General features: G+C 42.6%; 2 protein-coding genes across 4 annotated transcripts in view; both read right to left on the bottom strand.

Annotated features, from left to right (window-relative positions):
• Positions 1–4469, bottom strand: part of yap1 (Yes1 associated transcriptional regulator) — a 28694-nt gene extending 24225 nt beyond the window's left edge. Inside the window, exons 1-2 of the mRNA XM_034605212.1 lie at positions 3612–4469; positions 2259–2494 (exon numbers count right to left, since the gene is read on the bottom strand). Of these exons, the coding sequence (XP_034461103.1) occupies positions 2259–2494; positions 3612–3812 (437 nt within the window). The 5' untranslated portion in view covers positions 3813–4469. The remainder of the gene's footprint in view (positions 1–2258; positions 2495–3611) is intronic.
• A 4040-nt stretch (positions 4470–8509) lies between these two features.
• Positions 8510–17526, bottom strand: cep126 (centrosomal protein 126). 3 transcript variants are annotated; one of them, XM_034605209.1, is made up of 12 exons: positions 17189–17526; positions 16425–16535; positions 15513–15658; positions 15298–15409; positions 14996–15149; positions 11793–13641; positions 10029–10153; positions 9642–9711; positions 9173–9385; positions 8996–9060; positions 8820–8900; positions 8510–8784 (listed from the first exon to the last, which is right to left on the bottom strand). In XM_034605209.1, the coding sequence occupies exons 1-11, from the start codon at positions 17353–17355 to the stop codon at positions 8823–8825; spliced, it is 3090 nt and encodes a 1029-aa protein (XP_034461100.1). In that variant the 5' UTR covers positions 17356–17526; the 3' UTR covers positions 8510–8784; positions 8820–8822. The 3 variants fall into 3 exon arrangements, with proteins under 3 accessions (XP_034461100.1, XP_034461099.1, XP_034461101.1); XM_034605208.1 differs by having other exon boundaries at positions 8510–8787; positions 8823–8900; XM_034605210.1 differs by having other exon boundaries at positions 8510–8787; positions 8823–8900; positions 16425–16544; positions 17200–17526.
• Positions 17527–18781: the final 1255 nt, after the last annotated feature.

Below are 18781 nucleotides of genomic sequence, written 5' to 3'. Positions count from 1 at the left end.
TCCGCCAAGTTGTAAAAAGTATTTTTAAATTCCAACTCAGAGTTTTGTGACTTCGTATCAAATCTTTTTAAAATGCTGTACTTGTAGATTTCTGTTTTACATTGTTATCCAATTAATGAATCAATCAATCAATCAATCAATCAATCAATGCAACTCTCCCTCTGCTTTCCTGTTTTGTTTTCAAAGTAAAAGCAGTCGAATAAACTCAACTCAAATTACCCAGTGGTTGTATAAGAACAACAACAACAAAAAGAAAAATCACACATTGTTCCAATTATAAAAACATAATGACGTCATTCCTATGAAACCGAGCAATCGTTTGAACTCCAAAGTTATACAAGATTTCTCATTCCAAACTTAACTTTAATTTAGTTTACAAAATGGATTCAGTGTCTGGACGGGCAGCAGATCAGTCAGTTTCTAAACAACTGCAGCGATCCTGGGAGAGTCTGTGAGGAAAGTGTTTTCTCCTGCTCCTACACCCCCCCGTCCTTTTGCAAGATTTTAGGAGAGCCTCCTCCAAACGGCCCAGATGTTCTCCAGATGTGAAACCTTCAAACATCTGGTGCCGAGAGCTCTTTTTTTTTGTTGTTGATCCGAGTAAATTTGAGGCTATCGTGTTTGTTCAGACTCTGTGTCAGGCCGTAATATTTCCTAGAGCCGACAACATCTCGTCTTCAGGAGGAGACGTGATGACGACGTTGGCTGTGGGATCGTCTCTGAACACGAGCGGCCGCCCGCTTCAGGAACTTTGGGACGTTTCACAATGAACAGATTATATTAACATGAATCGCTGACGAGGACATCGCTTTGATGAATTATTCAATCCGTCTTTTCACAGCGCTGCAGAGAATGGATGCATTAAAAGACCATTAAGTACATGCAGAAGAAAGAAAGGCCTCACAACCCAACAAGTGGCTGATAAACTCTGTGACTTGCCCACAGGGCTCTGGTTTTCCTGCTTCCGACTATTTAAAAAAGTTTGCGTCGGATCATTGATGTGGATGAGACGTGCGCTGGTAGGAGATGAGTTCTGCAGGGCCGTCTGTCCTTGGCTGTCTGGGACACGGCTACAGTGGTCCATTGTCTCTCCTGAAACCTGAGACCTAAGTAAAAGGAACACTACATGCAGCAGCAGCTCCTCCTAAGACGTCTCTTGTCTGCAGAGGAGACTCGAGTCAATAAACTACAATTTAACTATTGCAATTGTCTATTCGAGGACACTGGCCACCATCGCACGCTGTGGCAAAAGTAAATGATTCTCAGCATAATGCACAATGAAAAGAGCTGTAGAGTCAGTATTCAATCTCAGGACCACTTCGCTGATAACTTGGCCATTGCTGGAGGCTTACGTTTTTTACCTACATGTACGGAAACTTCAGAAGATACGTATTATTTTATCGTAAAGATTGAACGGTAATGAGCTTTTGTCATAGGCTGCAGCCACATTACTATGTTTTCGTTACGCCGGCGTCCACAGTACTGCAGAGTTTTAGAGCTGCTAAAACAAAGAAGTTTGGAAACGATGACGGAGACACACAAAACAACCGCTTGCTGATTCCGTCTTTTCGGTCACAACGTAACCTTCGCTGATTTGTCAGGCTTCTGTCACATGACCCTCTTCCGGAAAAGAAAATAATTGTCATTGGCCTCGTGCACCAGTGTAGAACGCGACATGGATAATCAATTACAAGCGTTGTTGACCCCAACAGCTGCTGTACAGTTAAATTCTGCATTTTACAACCAAACAACTGTTTACATGTGTACAGTTCTGCATAAAAACTGATATGGAGACCAAACGCTTGTGTGGAAAACAAAAACAGAGTCGTATGGATGTTGCCTTAAAGACTGGACCACTTTGAAAACAACCATTTCACCGGGTGGACATATTCCAGTGACTCTTCTCGACACCAGGTTTTAAGCAGATTTCTCACTCGCACGTGAAAACCAAGACCTTTCCTGTGACTACTGCTGTTTCATTCAATGACATTAAGAGGCACAACTTTCACAAAATGAGAGCAGGATAGTTGTGTGGTTCATATTAGACATAACAGACGCCAATTGTCTTAGTCCTGATGATGTCAGATCAAAACATTTGATTATTTTAATGCAATTTCCCTTCTTTTTCCTACAAAAACATAAATTACATTGTCTTTATCAGGATGCCAAGTGTTGACAGGGGCATCCATTCATTTACAATACATTTAATACTTTTGTGGAGGAAAACAGTGTTGACATCTGATGCCGCCCACACTTACTTGAGGAAGTATCTCTGGCCGGAGCTGGTCTTCGCCATCTCCCACCCGTGGGGAAGGGGCACGTCGTCAGGGATCTCGTACGAGGACTGACGGAGATGTTGAGGGGAGGCACCTGCTGAGGCCATGCCGGACAGGGAGCCGCCGGAAACGGCTCCCAACTGCAGGGAGGCCGGGGACGAGTGTGCGCGGACATGGTGGGGGGTGAGGGCCACACCACTCCCAGCGTCAGTACTGGCCTGTGTCAGGGTTGGAAGAGAGGAACCATGAATGGCTGCATATTTCTATTATGTGATTTTGTGTAGTTATAAAGAGGGGGAAAAGTTTGTGTTAAACACTACAACCATTTTAAAAGAAATTTGTTGTAAATCTTTTTACAAATGACAGAATTATTTTAAGAATAAAAAAAAAAATGCAATAGCGTGTTAAGGATACAAAGAACTACAGAACAGTAGAGGATTAGTGATTTTGGTGTTGTGGTGTGCATGAACTACACATGTTTAAAATCCCAGTCACTCTACGTACGTGTTCACAGTACACATGCATATGTTAGGGAGTTCCATTCATGTGCAGGCATGTATGAGTGTTGTTTAGGTCCAGGGAGGGGAGGGGAGGGGAGGAGGAGGAGGAGTGGGGGGGGGGGGATCAGAGGCCTGTGTGGGACAGACCAGAGCGCAGACTCGCTGCACAACAACACATGCGCAATGGCACCGATGATAAAACTCCACTGGGACCACAGGCAACAGTTGTGGGGGAACGGGAAGGGGGGGAAGGGGGGGTAAATAGGACGAAATCAACCATCATGATTTATTCAATGTAAAGAAGATTCATTGCAAAAAAGACCATAAACTTTCCATGAGTTGTGAATCTGACCAAAACATTTTACGCGTATGATTAAGTTTACTTCTCCTGTGAAGTTTGAGTCAGTGACAACTAACTTTAATTACAACAATTCCTCCAAATCATCAAGACCAACTTCTAGTGTCAAATAAATAACTTTTTTTTTAATACTTTGGTTTCTTCTCCACTTTTACGCACAGGTTCCTGTGGGACATGTTTTGTTTTCTTCGGTGATTTTGACAAAAATAAGTAGTTGGGAAAATTCCCTCATTACATATGAAGTGGAATGTGTTCGAGAGGAGGGTGAACAGTCTGGGTGCAACTTCAAACTTCCCCAGGAGGAAAAACACAAAGTGCAAAGTCGGATTAAGTAACTTTTAAAGTGAGTGGAGCAGCCGCGTACTGTATGTAGGCCTGCGCGGCCACAGGATGGGCCTGGGCTTTAACCGTGATTTCTGGGAAAAGTGGAGGGGGGGGTGAAGGAGAGGAGAGGAGAGGCAGGGCGGGTGGGCTTACTTGTCTGGAATGGGACTTTGGTTCTGGAGGTTTGAAGAAGGAGTCGGGCAGCTTCCTCATCCGCATGGGCACGGACTGGGGTATGATGGTGCCTTTCGGGTTCATCACGGCGCTGAAGAGCGTCTCCAGGTCGGTCTGGGAGTCCCCGCGTACATGGACGATCTGGTGTCCGGCAGGAGGGTTGTGCTGGCCGGGATCCATTGTGCCAAAACACTCGGCGAACTTTCACTTCTGTGCGTAAAAATCCGAAACTGACGCGTTTCACGGGGGGGCGCACAAAAATAAAGTTTTGGGCCAATTCCCCAAAACTTTTTTTTCCCGTCAGTTTTTTTTTTTTTTCCTTCAGCGCAGGGAGGAAATGTGGATCACTCTCGACGGCTCTCAGCAAAAGTGATCCGAAGTCATTCTAAAAGTTTCTCAGCCGAGGACTCTGGTTCTCTCCCGCGGTGTGTTAGCTGTCGAAGTCTGCAGTCAAACACAGCGTTTCCCTGGGGTTTCTTGCTGGCATAGTTGTGTAGAGTGTAACAAAGCGCATATCTACAATTCCACACTGGAATCTGATGTGTTGTCGTCCCGGCCCCAGCTTTTTCCCCAAAAAAACCGACACACACAAAAAAAAAAAAAGCCCCGCAGACGCAGCCACAAAAGACGAAAAAGCACAACAAACGCGCAAAGAGTCCCACTGCGTTGTTTCCCCCTAACGAAAGGTGTTCGTGGGCATTTCTCTACGAAGGAGAAACAAGCAGGGTTCGCAGGACAAATCTCAGCGGCTCACTTTCAAGAAAAAAAAAAAAGTTTCGCTCCAGTCGGGTCTAAACTTTGGGCAGGACATCAAACTTTATGACTCATGGGATGTCTGCTCCAGAGGCGGAGCTTGGCTTTAATTGGGACAAGAGTCTTTAAAGGTACAGTGAGTGTAAACCCGGGGGGCCCAGGAGGGTCCGTGGGCCTGCGAACATTCACATGTCCCCTTTCTACATCAAAACATGAACTTTAATTCGTTAAATATCAAACACATTTGATTAAAAAATGGAAATTTAGGAAGTTTTCACGTATATTCCACAGGTTTTTGTTACTTGTGTTATTGTTTATCTAATAATAATCGATGGGGCATCTTCAACACTCGTCCCTTCACTTAATTGCTGAATTGCTCGTCTTCCGTATATTTTTTTTGGCAGCCCCCCCTTTGCACATGACAGGGAACCCCCGCTGGGCCCTGGAGAGCCCACTCAGGAGAACAATGATTTATGGCTCATTTGCAACACAAAATGTGAGAAGCGCCTGAGTTTTAAACACACAACAAAAAATACAATACACAAGCAAGTTGTATAATTAATTCGGCTACATTATCGTCACCTCCGGAAATTGACAGAGAAAAGGTTTAGTGCTTACTTCAGCTTTCGTTTACAATTTGTTTATTTGCTTGAATTTGTTGGATTACACAAAAACTGCTTCACCGATTTTCACCAAACTTTTGTGGAGGGATGGGGCCTGAGAGGAAGCCATTAAATTTGGGTTTGGATGCGTTTATTATTTATTATTTTTATGACAAATAAATTAGTTTAACTTTTATATCTCTACCAAAAAAACTACAGAATAATGTAGAGTTATTTGGGCCTTGTTGGAGATATGTGGCATTCCAGTTTATTTGTTTCAAATGTTTATGTTTGAAAAAATAGGATTTTACTGCACGTGTAAAACTTTAGAAATATGAAAAACAAGCTATGCAGAACATGGTTTATCTTTAGCTTATGATGCTGCAACATAAAATGTCACATCTCAGTAATTCAAACCCACACTTTCTCTCATAATAATGGGACTATTTTCTCTCCCTCTCTCTCTCTTTTTTTTTTTACAGTGCTCATGAAAAAGTAGATCCATGCAGTTCCCACAATTGTTATGCAAATGAGGCCCCTCTTCCATTGAGAAATCATTTTGTCAAGATCCAGTCTCTTTGGATACAGAGGCTCTGTTTCCAGCCTTTTTCCCATACATCTCCTGAATGAATGATTATGAAGCCCTATTAAATACCCACAGACACTGTAAAGCCCCGGTGAACAGATTAAAGAGCCTCGCTCTGCCACTCACACACACACACACACACACATTTGCTGTTGTTTATTCACGTCATGTTTATTTTTACACATAATTTTTTAGAATATCTCACATGAGCGTGCAACAGGTTTGATTTTACGGCATCACTATATTTTATTCTATTTATTACATCATAATGTGTCTGTATCCGTGTCCTACATGATTTAAAGTTATTTCTATGTGTATTTTTTAAATATTTCTCATGATTCACAGTCTGATTTCTTTTTGTAACGCGTGTGCAGTTCTTCATATTAAAGGCCACAGATGCTGTTGTATGAATGAAACATTGCGTGCACGCATGCTGCCAGTCAGGACGTCTCCATTATTTGGGTGGAAGTGCTCGTTTTCACATCATTGTAACGCACTCAGACACATTAAAGGAGATGGACTGCAGTGTCTCCCCGAGGAGACCACCCACTCAGCAGAACGCAGCCCTTCCTCCTGCTCCATCCTCCTCATCCTCAGCGGAGTTTGATTGGATGACCTGCAGAACTCAGCAGAAACCATTTACCGTGCATTATTTCCTCCAATCAGCCGAAGCCCTGCAGGGCTGCAGCTACTATCCCTGTTTCAAACATGTTGCTCTGGTGTTATTATAGGACACAGTGACGCACAGTGTTGCTGCAGGCAGCGCCCCCTACAGACTTTAATGAGTACCACAAAGGTGTATTTCATAATAAACCCATGTGAACTTCCTCTCCACACACACACACACACATATACAAACACACAGAAGTTTGCGCTGCTATCCTTATCAGGACTCTGCATTTCCATTCATTGTGGACAGTCTATAACCAAAAGCCTCAACCCTAACCTGACTTAATTAACCCTTACCTTAACCTTAACCTAACCACAACTCACATCTTACCAGTAACCTTAACCAGGGCCTCAGGAATTAAGTGTTTGCCATCAAATACAATATATATGAAAGACACATGCAGGTTTTAATGTTTTTATCAGATGTAATTTTCAGTTTCATTTAATTAAAATCTACAACTTTACTCTGTTAAATGTGTGTTCTTTGGGGTATGCATGTTTATGCATGTATAGAGTGTGAATGACAAATAAAAACAAATATCACCAATACAATATGCTCATTATATACATGCAAAAACGTTCAACTTGACAAAGAACAGTTTCTGAAAGAAATGATATGTTAGTTTGAATTATAGCTAAAACCTAAATACATGTAGATATACAGTGAACGCAGCACCGTCATCTTTAAAGGCCGTGTTGTAAGTTACTCTGTGGCTTTTTCGTTGGCTGCACAAAACAAAATACACTCGTTGTCAAGTCATTTAGGGCGAAAAAAGTTTAGATTATATTTCAGTAGCTTATGATACACTGCAAAAAAAGTGGAGTTGAATTGCATAAAGCAAAATAACAGGTAGAGAAAGTTAACAAGACAAAAGTAAACATTTGCATCAAGGCTTCAATGAACAGTTAATGGCTCTTTTTTACATGCAGCCAAGTAATTAGTCAGTCATTCTTCTCATGTTAGATGAACTGCGACAAAAAGAAAAACACGACAAAATTACTTGTGAGTTTAAGCTTCACAACCGACCCAAAAAGTACAAGCTCGAACTTGCGTCCATGGAAAAAAAGTCTTTGCTTATTTTTCAGCACTCTTGCCCTTTCTTGTTGAGTTTCTGGGTGTTGTGCTGGTGAAAAGGCTTAAATGTCATTAAACTCAGCATTGTGTGCTCATAATGACTCGGAACATTAGTGACAGTCGGTCGAAGGGACTTTCAGATTTCAGAGCAGTAGAATACTGGGGTAAAGTTTGGTCAATGTTGTGCAGATAAAGATTTTTTTTTACTGTTTTCTTTATTTGTAGTTGTGCATCCTGATGTATCCATTAACAGATTTGCTTAGTTAAAATTGTTCTTATTGTAAATACAGAACATTGTTATGGGATGCACTTGATTAAAAGACAGATTAGTTGTTTAGTTGTTTCCTGAATACACATTTAATTGAGTAGCATAAACCAGCGTTTTACTATTCAGATGAAATGTCATTGTTTTTAGACACAACTCGTCCTCTTCTGCTGATGCATCATCAAACCTGAATGTTTTTATTTCCCTGCTCTGGTTTCAAGTGACGCTAACAAGGAGATGATGCACAACTCTATTTCTTATCATGATAACTACAGCCCCCCCCCCCCCCCGCAGTTACACCATCGTTTGAAACTCTGCGGTGAAGCGTCCGAGAAAGAATATGCATCATATGCGGCCGAATCAGAAACCTGCAGTCAGACCAAGAAGAGTTTCATTACTGTCGGAAACCCGACACTTCAAAATGAGCCTGGGCTTCCTCCACCTCCTGCAGCAAGTTCCAGCAGGCGGACTGAAGGGCAAAACCAGACATGCTGGTAAAGGAGGGGCGACTGAACTCACATCAATAATCCCTGCAGCTATTTCTTCCCCCAGATGCGCCTACTTTTCGTTTTGGCAAGGGACAGAGACAAGACTTTAACTAATAATCACCTTATTTCACTAATAAGCACTAGACAATTGGTGAAACAATAAAAATAGTTTTTTATAGTGGAGCGACGGTAAAGTTTAGAGGAGCAGAGCACTGGGAGGCCCTGTGGCAGAGGCTCACCTTGTTGAGCCAGTAGGTTGAGTCTAGTGCACAAGACATAATCGTCCTTTCTGCAGCCGTCGAGGAAACACAAACACACCTTCGCTGTCGCAACACTTCTTTTTATAAACCCTTTTGTCGGTTCTGATCATGTGTTCTATAGTAGAAAGGACTCACTGCATTTGTGAAATGAAACCAAACTTTCACAGGCACTTTGATTTTGACTGTTTAATGAGTGGCTTAATATAAGTTAAAGTACATTTTTGTGACTATATACGTTCTTGCCGAAGCAGATAAAACATACAATAATTTCAGGCACACAAACTTTACATTTTACTTTGGTCTTTTCTTACTTTAAGTATCTACAGTCCAGTGTGTTTTATCTCTTAGCAGATACTACCAGAAGGCACTTTCATTTTTTAAAAGAGACTAAATCTGGTTTACAAGGTAATAAAGTGCTAGTTCTCGGAGTTCGACTCAGGGTGTAATGCACTGATGGGAGTGAAGAATGCTGTGGACCCTGACGTGCTTCAGTCAGGACTTCTTCAGGTACCAAGGGGGGTTGATAGCCGAGGATGCACGGTGCTTGTGGGGGTTTGTGACTTTCATCTCCTTTGTCTGAAAACAGCAGAAGAAAATATAGAATTAAAAATATGCTCAACAAAAAATAAGGGGAAGCGGTGAATCCCGTGGATATTCACACTCACAGACGGTGCATCCATCAGCCCGAGGCCTCGCGTGCCGGAGTTGCTCCCAGCGTGTTTCTGCACATCTACAAATAGAAAGAGGCCGGTGGAGGTTACCCTGCGTTGAAAATGACAACACGACAACACTGCGGTGGATCAGCTCTGACTTGAATCACACAACATTTACAAAGCGCTCACAGTGCAGCTTGTGGTTGAGTTTTTCCAGCGAGAGAAGGACTTTCTGCTCCTCCAGGGAGATGGTGGTGAAGCCCTTGTGCTGCTGCTGCTGCTGCTGCGTCGCTGCAGGACTCTGTGTTTGGGCCGTTTCCATGGCAGCTACAACATCTCTGTCTTCCAGTCGGCCGGCAGCGTGTACTTCAGCCAGGTGTAACTGGGCTGCACTCCCCACTCCTGAGAGCACAGACAGCATCACGTCAAGGGCCTGGTATTCTCACCTGCTTCCACTTTACTCTGGCAGATTTCTGGGCTTTTATGTGTAAAATACGGCTGCGCTTCAGTCTTTCTTTCTAAATCTACTTACTACTGTCTATTTGAATGTTTGGGTACTTAAAACACGCAGGAGAGAAGTCTTATGAGTTGAACTTGACAGATGACTTGTCTGATCTATAGCAGAAACCTAAATGCTGATGGGCACTGAACACAGTACCTTCATGTGTCAACGCCACGTTGCACGCATTGGAAAACATTCTGCCTGGCTCCGTCCACTGTTTTGATGGCTGCACAAAAAGAAACACATCAAGTTATTTTAGGCTCAGATCAATCTTATATAAGATATTCAAATAGTAGTAATAGTAGTAATCGAGCACAACAACAGGCAGAGCAAGAAGTAAACAACACATTTTGCATCAATGCTTAGTTTTACCGAAAATCTCGTCTGGAGACTTATAAATAGTTGTGTCTCGTCAGTTTTCCTAACACCGAGGACGACATTAAAGGGACTGTGAACTGATTCAACAAGTTCAAACAAACCCCTCCACTGATCAATTATTTGAAATCCCACCCCCCCACCCACAGGGCAACTGCGTGCATGTACCTGACAGGGCTGAGGAGGAGGAGGCCTCCTGTTCCCTGAGCCAGGAGACTGTCTGCACTGCTCCGAGCAGGGTTTCCTCACGGCACGCCCACTTTCCGGCGCCTTGCATCTGGGGACGGCTTTTTCTGAGAGGAAAGGCATTTGTCAGAATCGTTACAATGAAACAGAACGACATCAACGTGGATGATAATAGAAGGTAGTGAGATCACGCCATACATTCACATTCACTTTTATTCAACGTTGTGTTTTTTTTTTTTTTTTACATATTCCCTGATTTCCCAGAGAATAATTCATAGATCTTGATGGAAAACCAGGAAGGTTTAGAGGAATGATTTCTTGGTGCAGTTTGGTGCAGCTTGATTGAAGTTAAATTATTGATTGTTGGGACTGATTCTACTTTATTTGTAGTTGTCGCCTACAAGTCGTCTAAACCGAGCGACCACACAGTGTCTCCTAAGTTAGAGCCCTGACAGTCGGAGGTATACAGACTTTTGTTTACAACAATAAAAACGCAGTTACGATTTTGAAACAGTGACGATTTGATTTGGTTTAGGAAAAGATAAAGGTTTGAGTTCAAATGAGACATTGTTAAGATCAGAGGACGTTGGTTTTCATGGTGTCAAGTGGTTCAGGTTATGAGGCCGTCATCGACAACAGAAACAACACAGGAAACAAAAAGCGTCTCCTGTGTTTTGCCAACACATCCTTCCATCCCGACTTCCTGGTTCCTCGTTCTTTTTTTTACGACGTCACCTGACTTCTTCCGCCTGCTCCCGTCATCTTCACTACAGCTGCTGGAGGTTGGCAATAAAACGCAGTAAAACAAGTTGTGATACGCTGCTGCACCGGTGGTCTGCGGGCTCGTCGTTACGTTCTGTCAGACCCAAGTTTCAAACAACACTCACAACTAATGCAGGACGGAGTTGTCTGTGACGTTGACTACAAGGTCTGAGAAAACAGAAAAAGTAGGATTGTAACATGTAAATGTGCCGTTTAATAACAATAATCCTCTTTGCCCTATTAAAACTGATATTTCAAGACAAAAAAAGCTATTAGTTTGCCAGTAGGAAGCCAAACCTGGATCTGTTCGGCTGTGCAATCCTAAATGAAAGTTTGTGAAAGTATGTAGGAGCAGTTTTTTGCTTAAAGTACGTTTTTTAACAGTCCTGTGAGATGTTGTGGGAGGAAATACGGGTCTGAGGCATCACTTGTGGCTGATAACACCGCGACGCTGCTGATGGCAACATGGGACAGATTATTGGCCTGGGCTTGAGGCGAGGCAGACAAGGGGCCATTGTAAGGCAGGAAGGTTTTAGGGTCAACTAAGTCCACTTTTCCACATATTACAGGCTTACTCTTTCTTTCCTCTCTTTGCTGTGCGAGTGTATAGTCGAGAGAACTTTTCAAGATCAAAATACGAGACGCAAAAAGAACAGTTATTCAAATGTGTAACATAAAAAGTGGTGCCAAAGAAGACACAGGATGATGAAAAATGGATCTCCTTGGTTTCCTACACAACTTTGCGAGACACACAAACACCACACAGTTCATTGACTGGATTCTGCCTCAATGAGATTAAACTGCATGCAAAGAGGTCCCTGTGGTTGTAGTTCACATTGTTATCTTAGTTTCAGTTTTATAGCTAATAGGGGCAGAGAAACAGGTTTGAGAGAAACTGTGGGCAACTCTAAATAACACGTCTCTGCAAACACACAATCCGAGGCCTGAGCAGTGTGAGGGCCGGTCGGCCAAAATATACATTACCGTCCTTGATGGCTAAGGCGCTGCGGACACCGTGCCAGAGCTGTGAGATCTCCTCATCTGTGGGAGTGCAGTTTAAACAGAGGCCCCTTTCATTGGACACCGTCCCTCTTCTCCTCCCGCAGCTCGGAGTTTCCTGGTGACCTGAGCTGAGCTTGCTCTTCGCGTTGCCCTCTGAGACGGGGCATGTGTACGAGGGGGGCAGTGGTGTCTGCATAACACCGCTATCTGTTCTGATTACATGATGTGAGCCTCCTGAGGCGTCCTTGCGCAGGGCCTGCTCTCCAGCCCCGGCGTGTTTACTGTTGACACTACATGTGTGATCCACGCCATATGGTGTCTTGGCGACATACGCCATCTTCTGCTCCACCGCTTCCATCCGGGGAGGTGGGCGGGGCACCATGTTCCTCCCTTGTGTTTTGGCAATCCGATTCACCTCGGTGGCAGATTGAGGTCGTATGACGGTGCCCTTTCTACCCCGTGAGGAAACAGGAGCCGCTCTGGCTCTGGCGGAGCGCTCTCTCCAAGGGACCTTGGGGCCAATGGACCTGGTGGCGCTCTGCAGCACCTTGACCTCGTCTGCTCTTTCCTGGTGTAAACTGACTTGAACCCCAACATCTGCCCACGCTTGCTTTGTAAAGTGATAACCAGTGGAGGCTGCAGAGGTCACGCTGGGTCCAGGCTTGGGGGCCCCTGAGACTGTAGTAAGACTTTGCTGGTGGTCCTCTGGGTTTTTCTTTGACTGAGAAGGGATGGAAGACCTATATTTATTCTGCTCTTTTACCACATGAACCTCATCGAACCAACGCACCTTCTTTTTGGTAGCGTTGCTCTTCACCTCCTTCATCTTTGCCCGGGTCAATTCGACACTATCTTTGATCGCTAAAGCTACTTGTTCTGCAAAAATCCCTTGGCCTGAGCCGTGCGCACACGCAGCATCTCCTGACGTCTTTTTAAGAATCCCCTTAATAAATCTGACGTTACACATTAAACGCGATGCCCCGACTGAGAGAGGCAACTTTTCTTCTTCCTCCTCGGGACGCTTGAAGCACTTGAGAGCGTCTGACTGAATGTTGGACGGGCGTGCATGTTGCAGCACGGGCTCCGGGTTTGAAAACTTATTGAAGTTAATAATGGAAGCGCTGGGCTCTTTTTGGGACGAGAGATGGTGGTTTTCTTTTCCTGTGTGCCGAAGCGTTCCGTATTGTGAGGAATTATCTATGTTGCTATCATTTAGGAAAATATTTGGCTTTGGGGGAGCCCCCAACGAAATCTCTTTGCCGTTGCCATTTTTGGCAGGAAGAAGAATCTCTGTAGCTGACGGATGTATGAACTGTCTGTCATCGTGGACTCGCTGCTGTCTGAGATCCAACAGAGCCTCTGGTTTTGGACATGACGAGTCAAGTGCTGTGCTGTCGGGTGTAACTGTATTCATAAAATTGTTGTTGTCTTTGGGATTGTTTCGTGTGGAGTTTGCCTCAAAGTGCTCTGGGTCTGTTCTACTATTTTCACACACAGATAGTAGATTGTCGCTGTTCACTGCAGGTTGTGTCTCTGGTTCCTGCGTCTTTTCAGACGTGAACCCCCAGGAAGCGTTGAAAACGTGCATCTTATTGTTAGGCCCCTCTGACTCATCCTGCGTTTTCTGCTGAGGCTCCTGCTGCTTTTGTGATTGGGCCAAGTTTCCATCGAGGAGCCGCATTGCTGATGAAGTTAGGTCTGATGTATGCGGCGGCTTTGCTGAGTCGAGCAAGTAAAAGCGGGAATTCCACAGATTATTTCCACCACGGTTGTTGTCCTCATTCTCCAAACTGTCCTTACTGGAGTTACAGCTGTCTGACACGTGGCTGTCCTGAAATATGGAGAAAATAATATGATTGACATTTTCTTAACCCTTAAGTTATTGCTGTTTTTGAACGCTTTTGAGTTGACTTTTATATATCACATTAAAAAGCTGTTAATCATGCCAATGCTTGTCTTTTTTTCCAACACAAAATCACCCATTTGACAAATTCTCTTCACTTTGACATAGTAAATCAACATATTGGTCCCGCAAGACAAGACATGATTTGATCATGTTGGCGTAACTGAAGACGCCAGAAGGTTAAAGGTGATAGGATCCCAGTAAAATCCCCAAAAAGGAATAGTCAGTTATAATAAGAACTCCTAAACTGTGCAGAGCCATTTGATATAAATGCTATGGCCTGAAACACAGAAGTGATTAAAGGTGACTGTGTAGATAACTTATACATACACAGGACTGTAGTTCAGAGGTCACCCTAAGTAAATACACCTTGAAAACTATGCTAGCTTTCTGTTCTGCTTGCAGGACATGAGATCCTACTGCACTGTCATCATTTACAATCGTACCTGCCGTTAAAGGTGCACTTTACTTTGTTAACAAAGCTGGGACAGTACAACAGCTTTGGAAAGGAGTTGGACGTGTTGTTTATACACACGTCAGGTGGGAGAAGTACAGATTTTACACAAGAAGAAATTATATTTCATGCACATATCGGTATTTTTGAATTGCTGTGGTCGATCTACTCCCACACACACAAGAAGCAAAATAAGTTTGAAACAATATTCACACACGTATTGCACCACAGTGTGCTGAAGCCTGTGAGTCCTCCACTACAGTGAAGAGCTCATGTCACACTGCTGCACCCTAGGGGTCTACTCGTGTAGGTTAATATATCAAAAGAAGCACTAGTTATGCTAAAATGTTCAACGTTTTTTCCTCACAAACCACATTGGATTATTTCATATCTGAAGCCCAGTTTTTATAAAAGTTGTAACGGAAACTGCATCGTTTCCAACAAGATATGAGAAGAACAGTATAAGTGTAGAAAATAACAGGATGAGACTAACTTATTTACAGAAGTTTACAAATTAGGTTATGACATATCTGCTGGTTAGGGTTAGGGGGTTAGATCAAGCTCATATAAATTGATTAGATTAAAAAGATGTGAATGTTAGATTACATTACATCTATATGACCATCATTTGTATTAATACAAATGTCCTTTATTTTCTGTTTCTATCTTTCTAATTACTTTTTGCATCAGGATTGTATGTGTGTGAGTCAAAACAGCATTTCACATCATTAAAAAAAGTGGAGGGATAACATGGAATGAGTAAGAAAACCTTAAAATAGCAAAACATTTTGTTTCAAAATTGAATTCAAATTGAAATGAGCGACGAACCTGTGGGCTGTGATTTTGTTGCTTCTCTCGTGTCGTGTCATCTTCTGCGCTGTTCTTGGAGAAAGCCATCCTCTCCTCCAGGAACATTTTGGTCTGGACCTCCACAACAGAGAGAGCTTGGCCATGGGCGGCTTGAGGAAAGGGAGTGCAGCTTCTTCAAGAGAAAACAGAGAAATATAGGTAACATGCACGACTCCTCCACCAATAAGAAAGAGATACGAATGAAATATATAAATGTATCTATGTTTAATCCTAAAAGCAGTGATTGGGGTATATTTCATATATTATTCTGACTTATTTACCTGTTAATGTTGTAGTTTCTGGACAGGTATGACGACTGCTGGGTGTAACAACCCAAAGGGCCTTGAAGTTGACTGAGGACATCTTCAATATTTGGAATGTCTCTTGTAAAAGCTGAAACCACATGAAGGAAGAACACAAAACAAACTGAAACGTGTTGATACTGTCGTGCGTTGTTTCTCATTTCTGAGAGAAGTATGTGAGATGCATGACTGACTTTGTCTCCGTCTTTGAGAGGGAGGTAGGTGTCCTCTCTGGAAGCGCTCGGTTGCATCCTGCACTCTCTCCCTGCGTTGCTGCAGGATCGTCTCCCTCGCCTGCTTCTCCTGCTCGTCCCTCTGCTTCTGTCTTTCCTCCAACGCCCTGCGGCCATGACAGAGAGCTGAGCATTCACCTGAGGCACGTTGGCACTGATTACGTCTAGACTGGCCCATGTTTGAGATACAGAAACCTGAGTCTGTTTGTTGAGATGTGTTCGGTCATTAATAAATTAAAGCCAACACTCGCGGCTGGGTTCACAGAGTCTGTCAATAATGACATTACTGGGTCAATAAAGTTCAGTGTATTTGTATAATACATTTGGGAGGATGTTACTATGAGTGTAGCCTCCTAGTGTCTACACAACTTTAATTGCTTTTGATTTTCTAGGCTCTTAGTGGGTGAGAGTAGTGGTTTTCTCAGTGGTTAACTTTGGAAATGGATAATTGTTTTGTAAATTCTTGTGTGTGACAGTCACGCTTTACAGAGTAGTCGTGTGGATTAAGATGAGGAGAGTCTTTAGAGCGTTAAGCTAAGATTTCATCCATTAAAAACTCCCACACGTGAATAGGAAAGTTGTTTTTAGTGCCTGTATGAGCCTCATTTGAGGATGAACTTTGCAGCTCAAAATCTATTTCCAGGCCTAGACCAAAAAAATCTCATCTATCCCTCAAAGGTGTTAAGCCCATGCAGGACAGGAGCATAAGCCATAAGCTGCATGTTCAGGAGACAGGTTCCAACAAGTCAGCATCTGCCTCCAGGAAGAAATGAAAGATGCTCATCCTGATAGTTCAGGTTTGGGCTGCAGAGTACAGACAAATAATAAAATAAAAACAACAGTGCACCATTATCATAATATCTGTTCACTAACTTCCTGCGTCGTTTGGTCTCCAGGCAAAACTTGCGAGCTCGGGCCTGGCAGAGTTTCTGCTCCTCAGCAATAAGTTTCTTCTCATCGTGGAGGTCGGCAGCAACTCCGAACCTTGAATTTCTGGAAGAGAGCAGCTAAGGACGACTGGTTTTACTGTGTTACCTGAATGCACCATTTCACTTCAGTGAATAACAGTGAATTACAAAGACTTCTTGTTGTGTAATTATAGTGATTCCCGTGTTAATTTAACCTTATTGTTTTCACACGTGTAACGCACATTTCTTCTTGTTATATAATTTCGTATTTGACTCGTTTTTATGTGCATCTTTAAACTTCATTTATATGCCAGTTCTCACAATTTTACATTTTGTTTGTATAATGTTATCATACTTCTAGCAATGTTAGAATATGTATGTTTTTTGTTCAATAACAAAAAGTATATAAATAAATATGAATACATATATAGGATCATAATAATGAAAACTAAAGGAAAGTTATAATAAGAAAAAAAAGGTTATATAAAATGTATTTCCATTTTAACCTCAATTTATACCTATTATTCAGTGGTTTTATTCTTCAGACTTTATTAAATCTACTTACTGGGTTTTATTTCCATCTTATTTGACATTAAACTGTTTAATGTTCGATGTCTTTGTGTAAAGTCATTGTTGCAAAGCACTTTTCTCTCTAGATAAAGTCAAATCATTATAATTATACATAATAATCATCATTATTCTGAGTCTACAGGACAGATAATAAAACACGAGGAGGATACGAGTTGTAGAAGAAGTTGTCGTGGAGAAGCCTCATCCTCCGCTGGCTGACACCGGGCTCTCAGGCAGCTGCAGCCCGCCGGCGAGGCTCCGAGCTGCGGGTCCCCTCCGAAGCTAACGTCGGCGGAGCTCCGTGCTAACGATGCTAACTCATTCATCCATGTTCACCGGGAAGACCAACACGGAAAAGGTTCGCGGTAACTTCTCCTGGAGATCAGCAAAGTGTCTGCGGTCGATTTTAAAACGCGTCCGGGGCTCAGTCGGTGTCTCCTGTCACTGTGTGTTTACCTGGTGATCATGGTAACTGGGGATATTTGTTTACATCCCCTCTCTGGGTTGTCGGCAGCTGCCACACCGTTTAAAGGCAGCTGCCTGTGATGTCACGCGGTTGAGAGGCAGCTGCCTTTGTTGCCACACGGTTTGGAGGCAGCCTGCCACTTGTCTGGAGATGAACCTGGAGCTGTGTGTGATTCATTCATTGAGATGTATTCTGGTTTATGAAAGTTTATTATATAGTTTGTAAGCTATCGGGGGGGGGGGGGGGGGGGGGGGGGGGGGGAGCTCCACATCTATCAGATCCATATGCTTGATCTTGGCGTCTATGGATGGGTAAGAACTCAAAGACTGTTTACAGTGTCAGTTACAGTGTGACTGATACTGCGCCTGAGTAAACTGTGATAAACCAAAGAAGAAAATGTACATTTGTATCCTTCCCCTAGATTCTGCACAAGATGGTGAACAACTCCCTGATAGCAGTGATGCAGAGATGCCGCTGCTCATGTTGCAATGTGTTGACTACAATTGTACCAAAGTGGATGAACATACCACAAAGTAACCAAGTTTTCAGTAATGGTAGGACCAGCCCCACTCTCCATTATTATGTATTCTCTCTAGGCTGAATAAATGTATTCTGTGTTTTTTGTGTTACAAGACAGCAAAGAGACACTCACACAATTTTACTTTCCAATTGCATATAAACGATTTAAATAAAACTTTATTTACTATCATAAGTTGACTTTGGCTCAAATGTTTTCCTTATGACGGGATCTCATAGACATTCTCCAAGGACTCATACACTAACATCCATAAGAACAATTAAAATGATACAGGCTGGCTTATCCTGTTAAAGTGAAATGTACTGACATTGAAGCAAACTTTTATTTAAACTTTCCTGGCCAACCAGTCATTTCAAGTACATCTCCACCAAAGTTACCAAGTACAACATGAAAAATTTAAAAATGTTGCTTTTGATAGATAGATATTCAAAATGTGTAAATAACCACCTTTTATTTCTTGATATTTGAGTAATTTGTGCAAATGTAGATCACAATAAAAATTAAATCATTAAATTATAGCATTGTCTATTGTAATGACATGCTGTCAGTAATGGTAAATGTTAATAATGGAACCTTAAACAGGGCGACAGACTTGCAACAACAGATACATGTGTCACTGATAGCAAAGGTATCGTAGTAAGGACTCGGTTAAAGTGACTTTAATATAAAAAAATCGTTGAAGTTCACAAGGCACGGACATTAATTAACTGATGATACATTAATAACAGCTTCTCACCATCATCATTTC

The sequence above is a fragment of the Hippoglossus hippoglossus genome, chromosome 13, assembly GCF_009819705.1.
Source record: "Hippoglossus hippoglossus isolate fHipHip1 chromosome 13, fHipHip1.pri, whole genome shotgun sequence".
Lineage (NCBI taxonomy): Eukaryota > Metazoa > Chordata > Actinopteri > Pleuronectiformes > Pleuronectidae > Hippoglossus > Hippoglossus hippoglossus.
Note: the sequence above shows the minus strand (reverse complement) of the source record. Positions and strands in the feature narration are given on the sequence as shown.

What these genes read in the sequence shown, in the direction of transcription:
- cep126 (XM_034605209.1), bottom strand. Translation starts at nt 17,355, where the DNA reads ATGAATGAGTTAGCATCGTTAGCACGGAGCTCCGCCGACGTTAGCTTC. An exon ending in AGAAACTACAACATTAACAG is followed by an intron (nt 15,150 to 15,297) that starts GTAAATAAGTCA and finishes TTTCTCTTGAAG; the next exon opens with AAGCTGCACTCCCTTTCCTC. An exon ending in CGTGGCGTTGACACATGAAG is followed by an intron (nt 9,386 to 9,641) that starts GTACTGTGTTCA and finishes CTGTGCTCTCAG; the next exon opens with GAGTGGGGAGTGCAGCCCAG.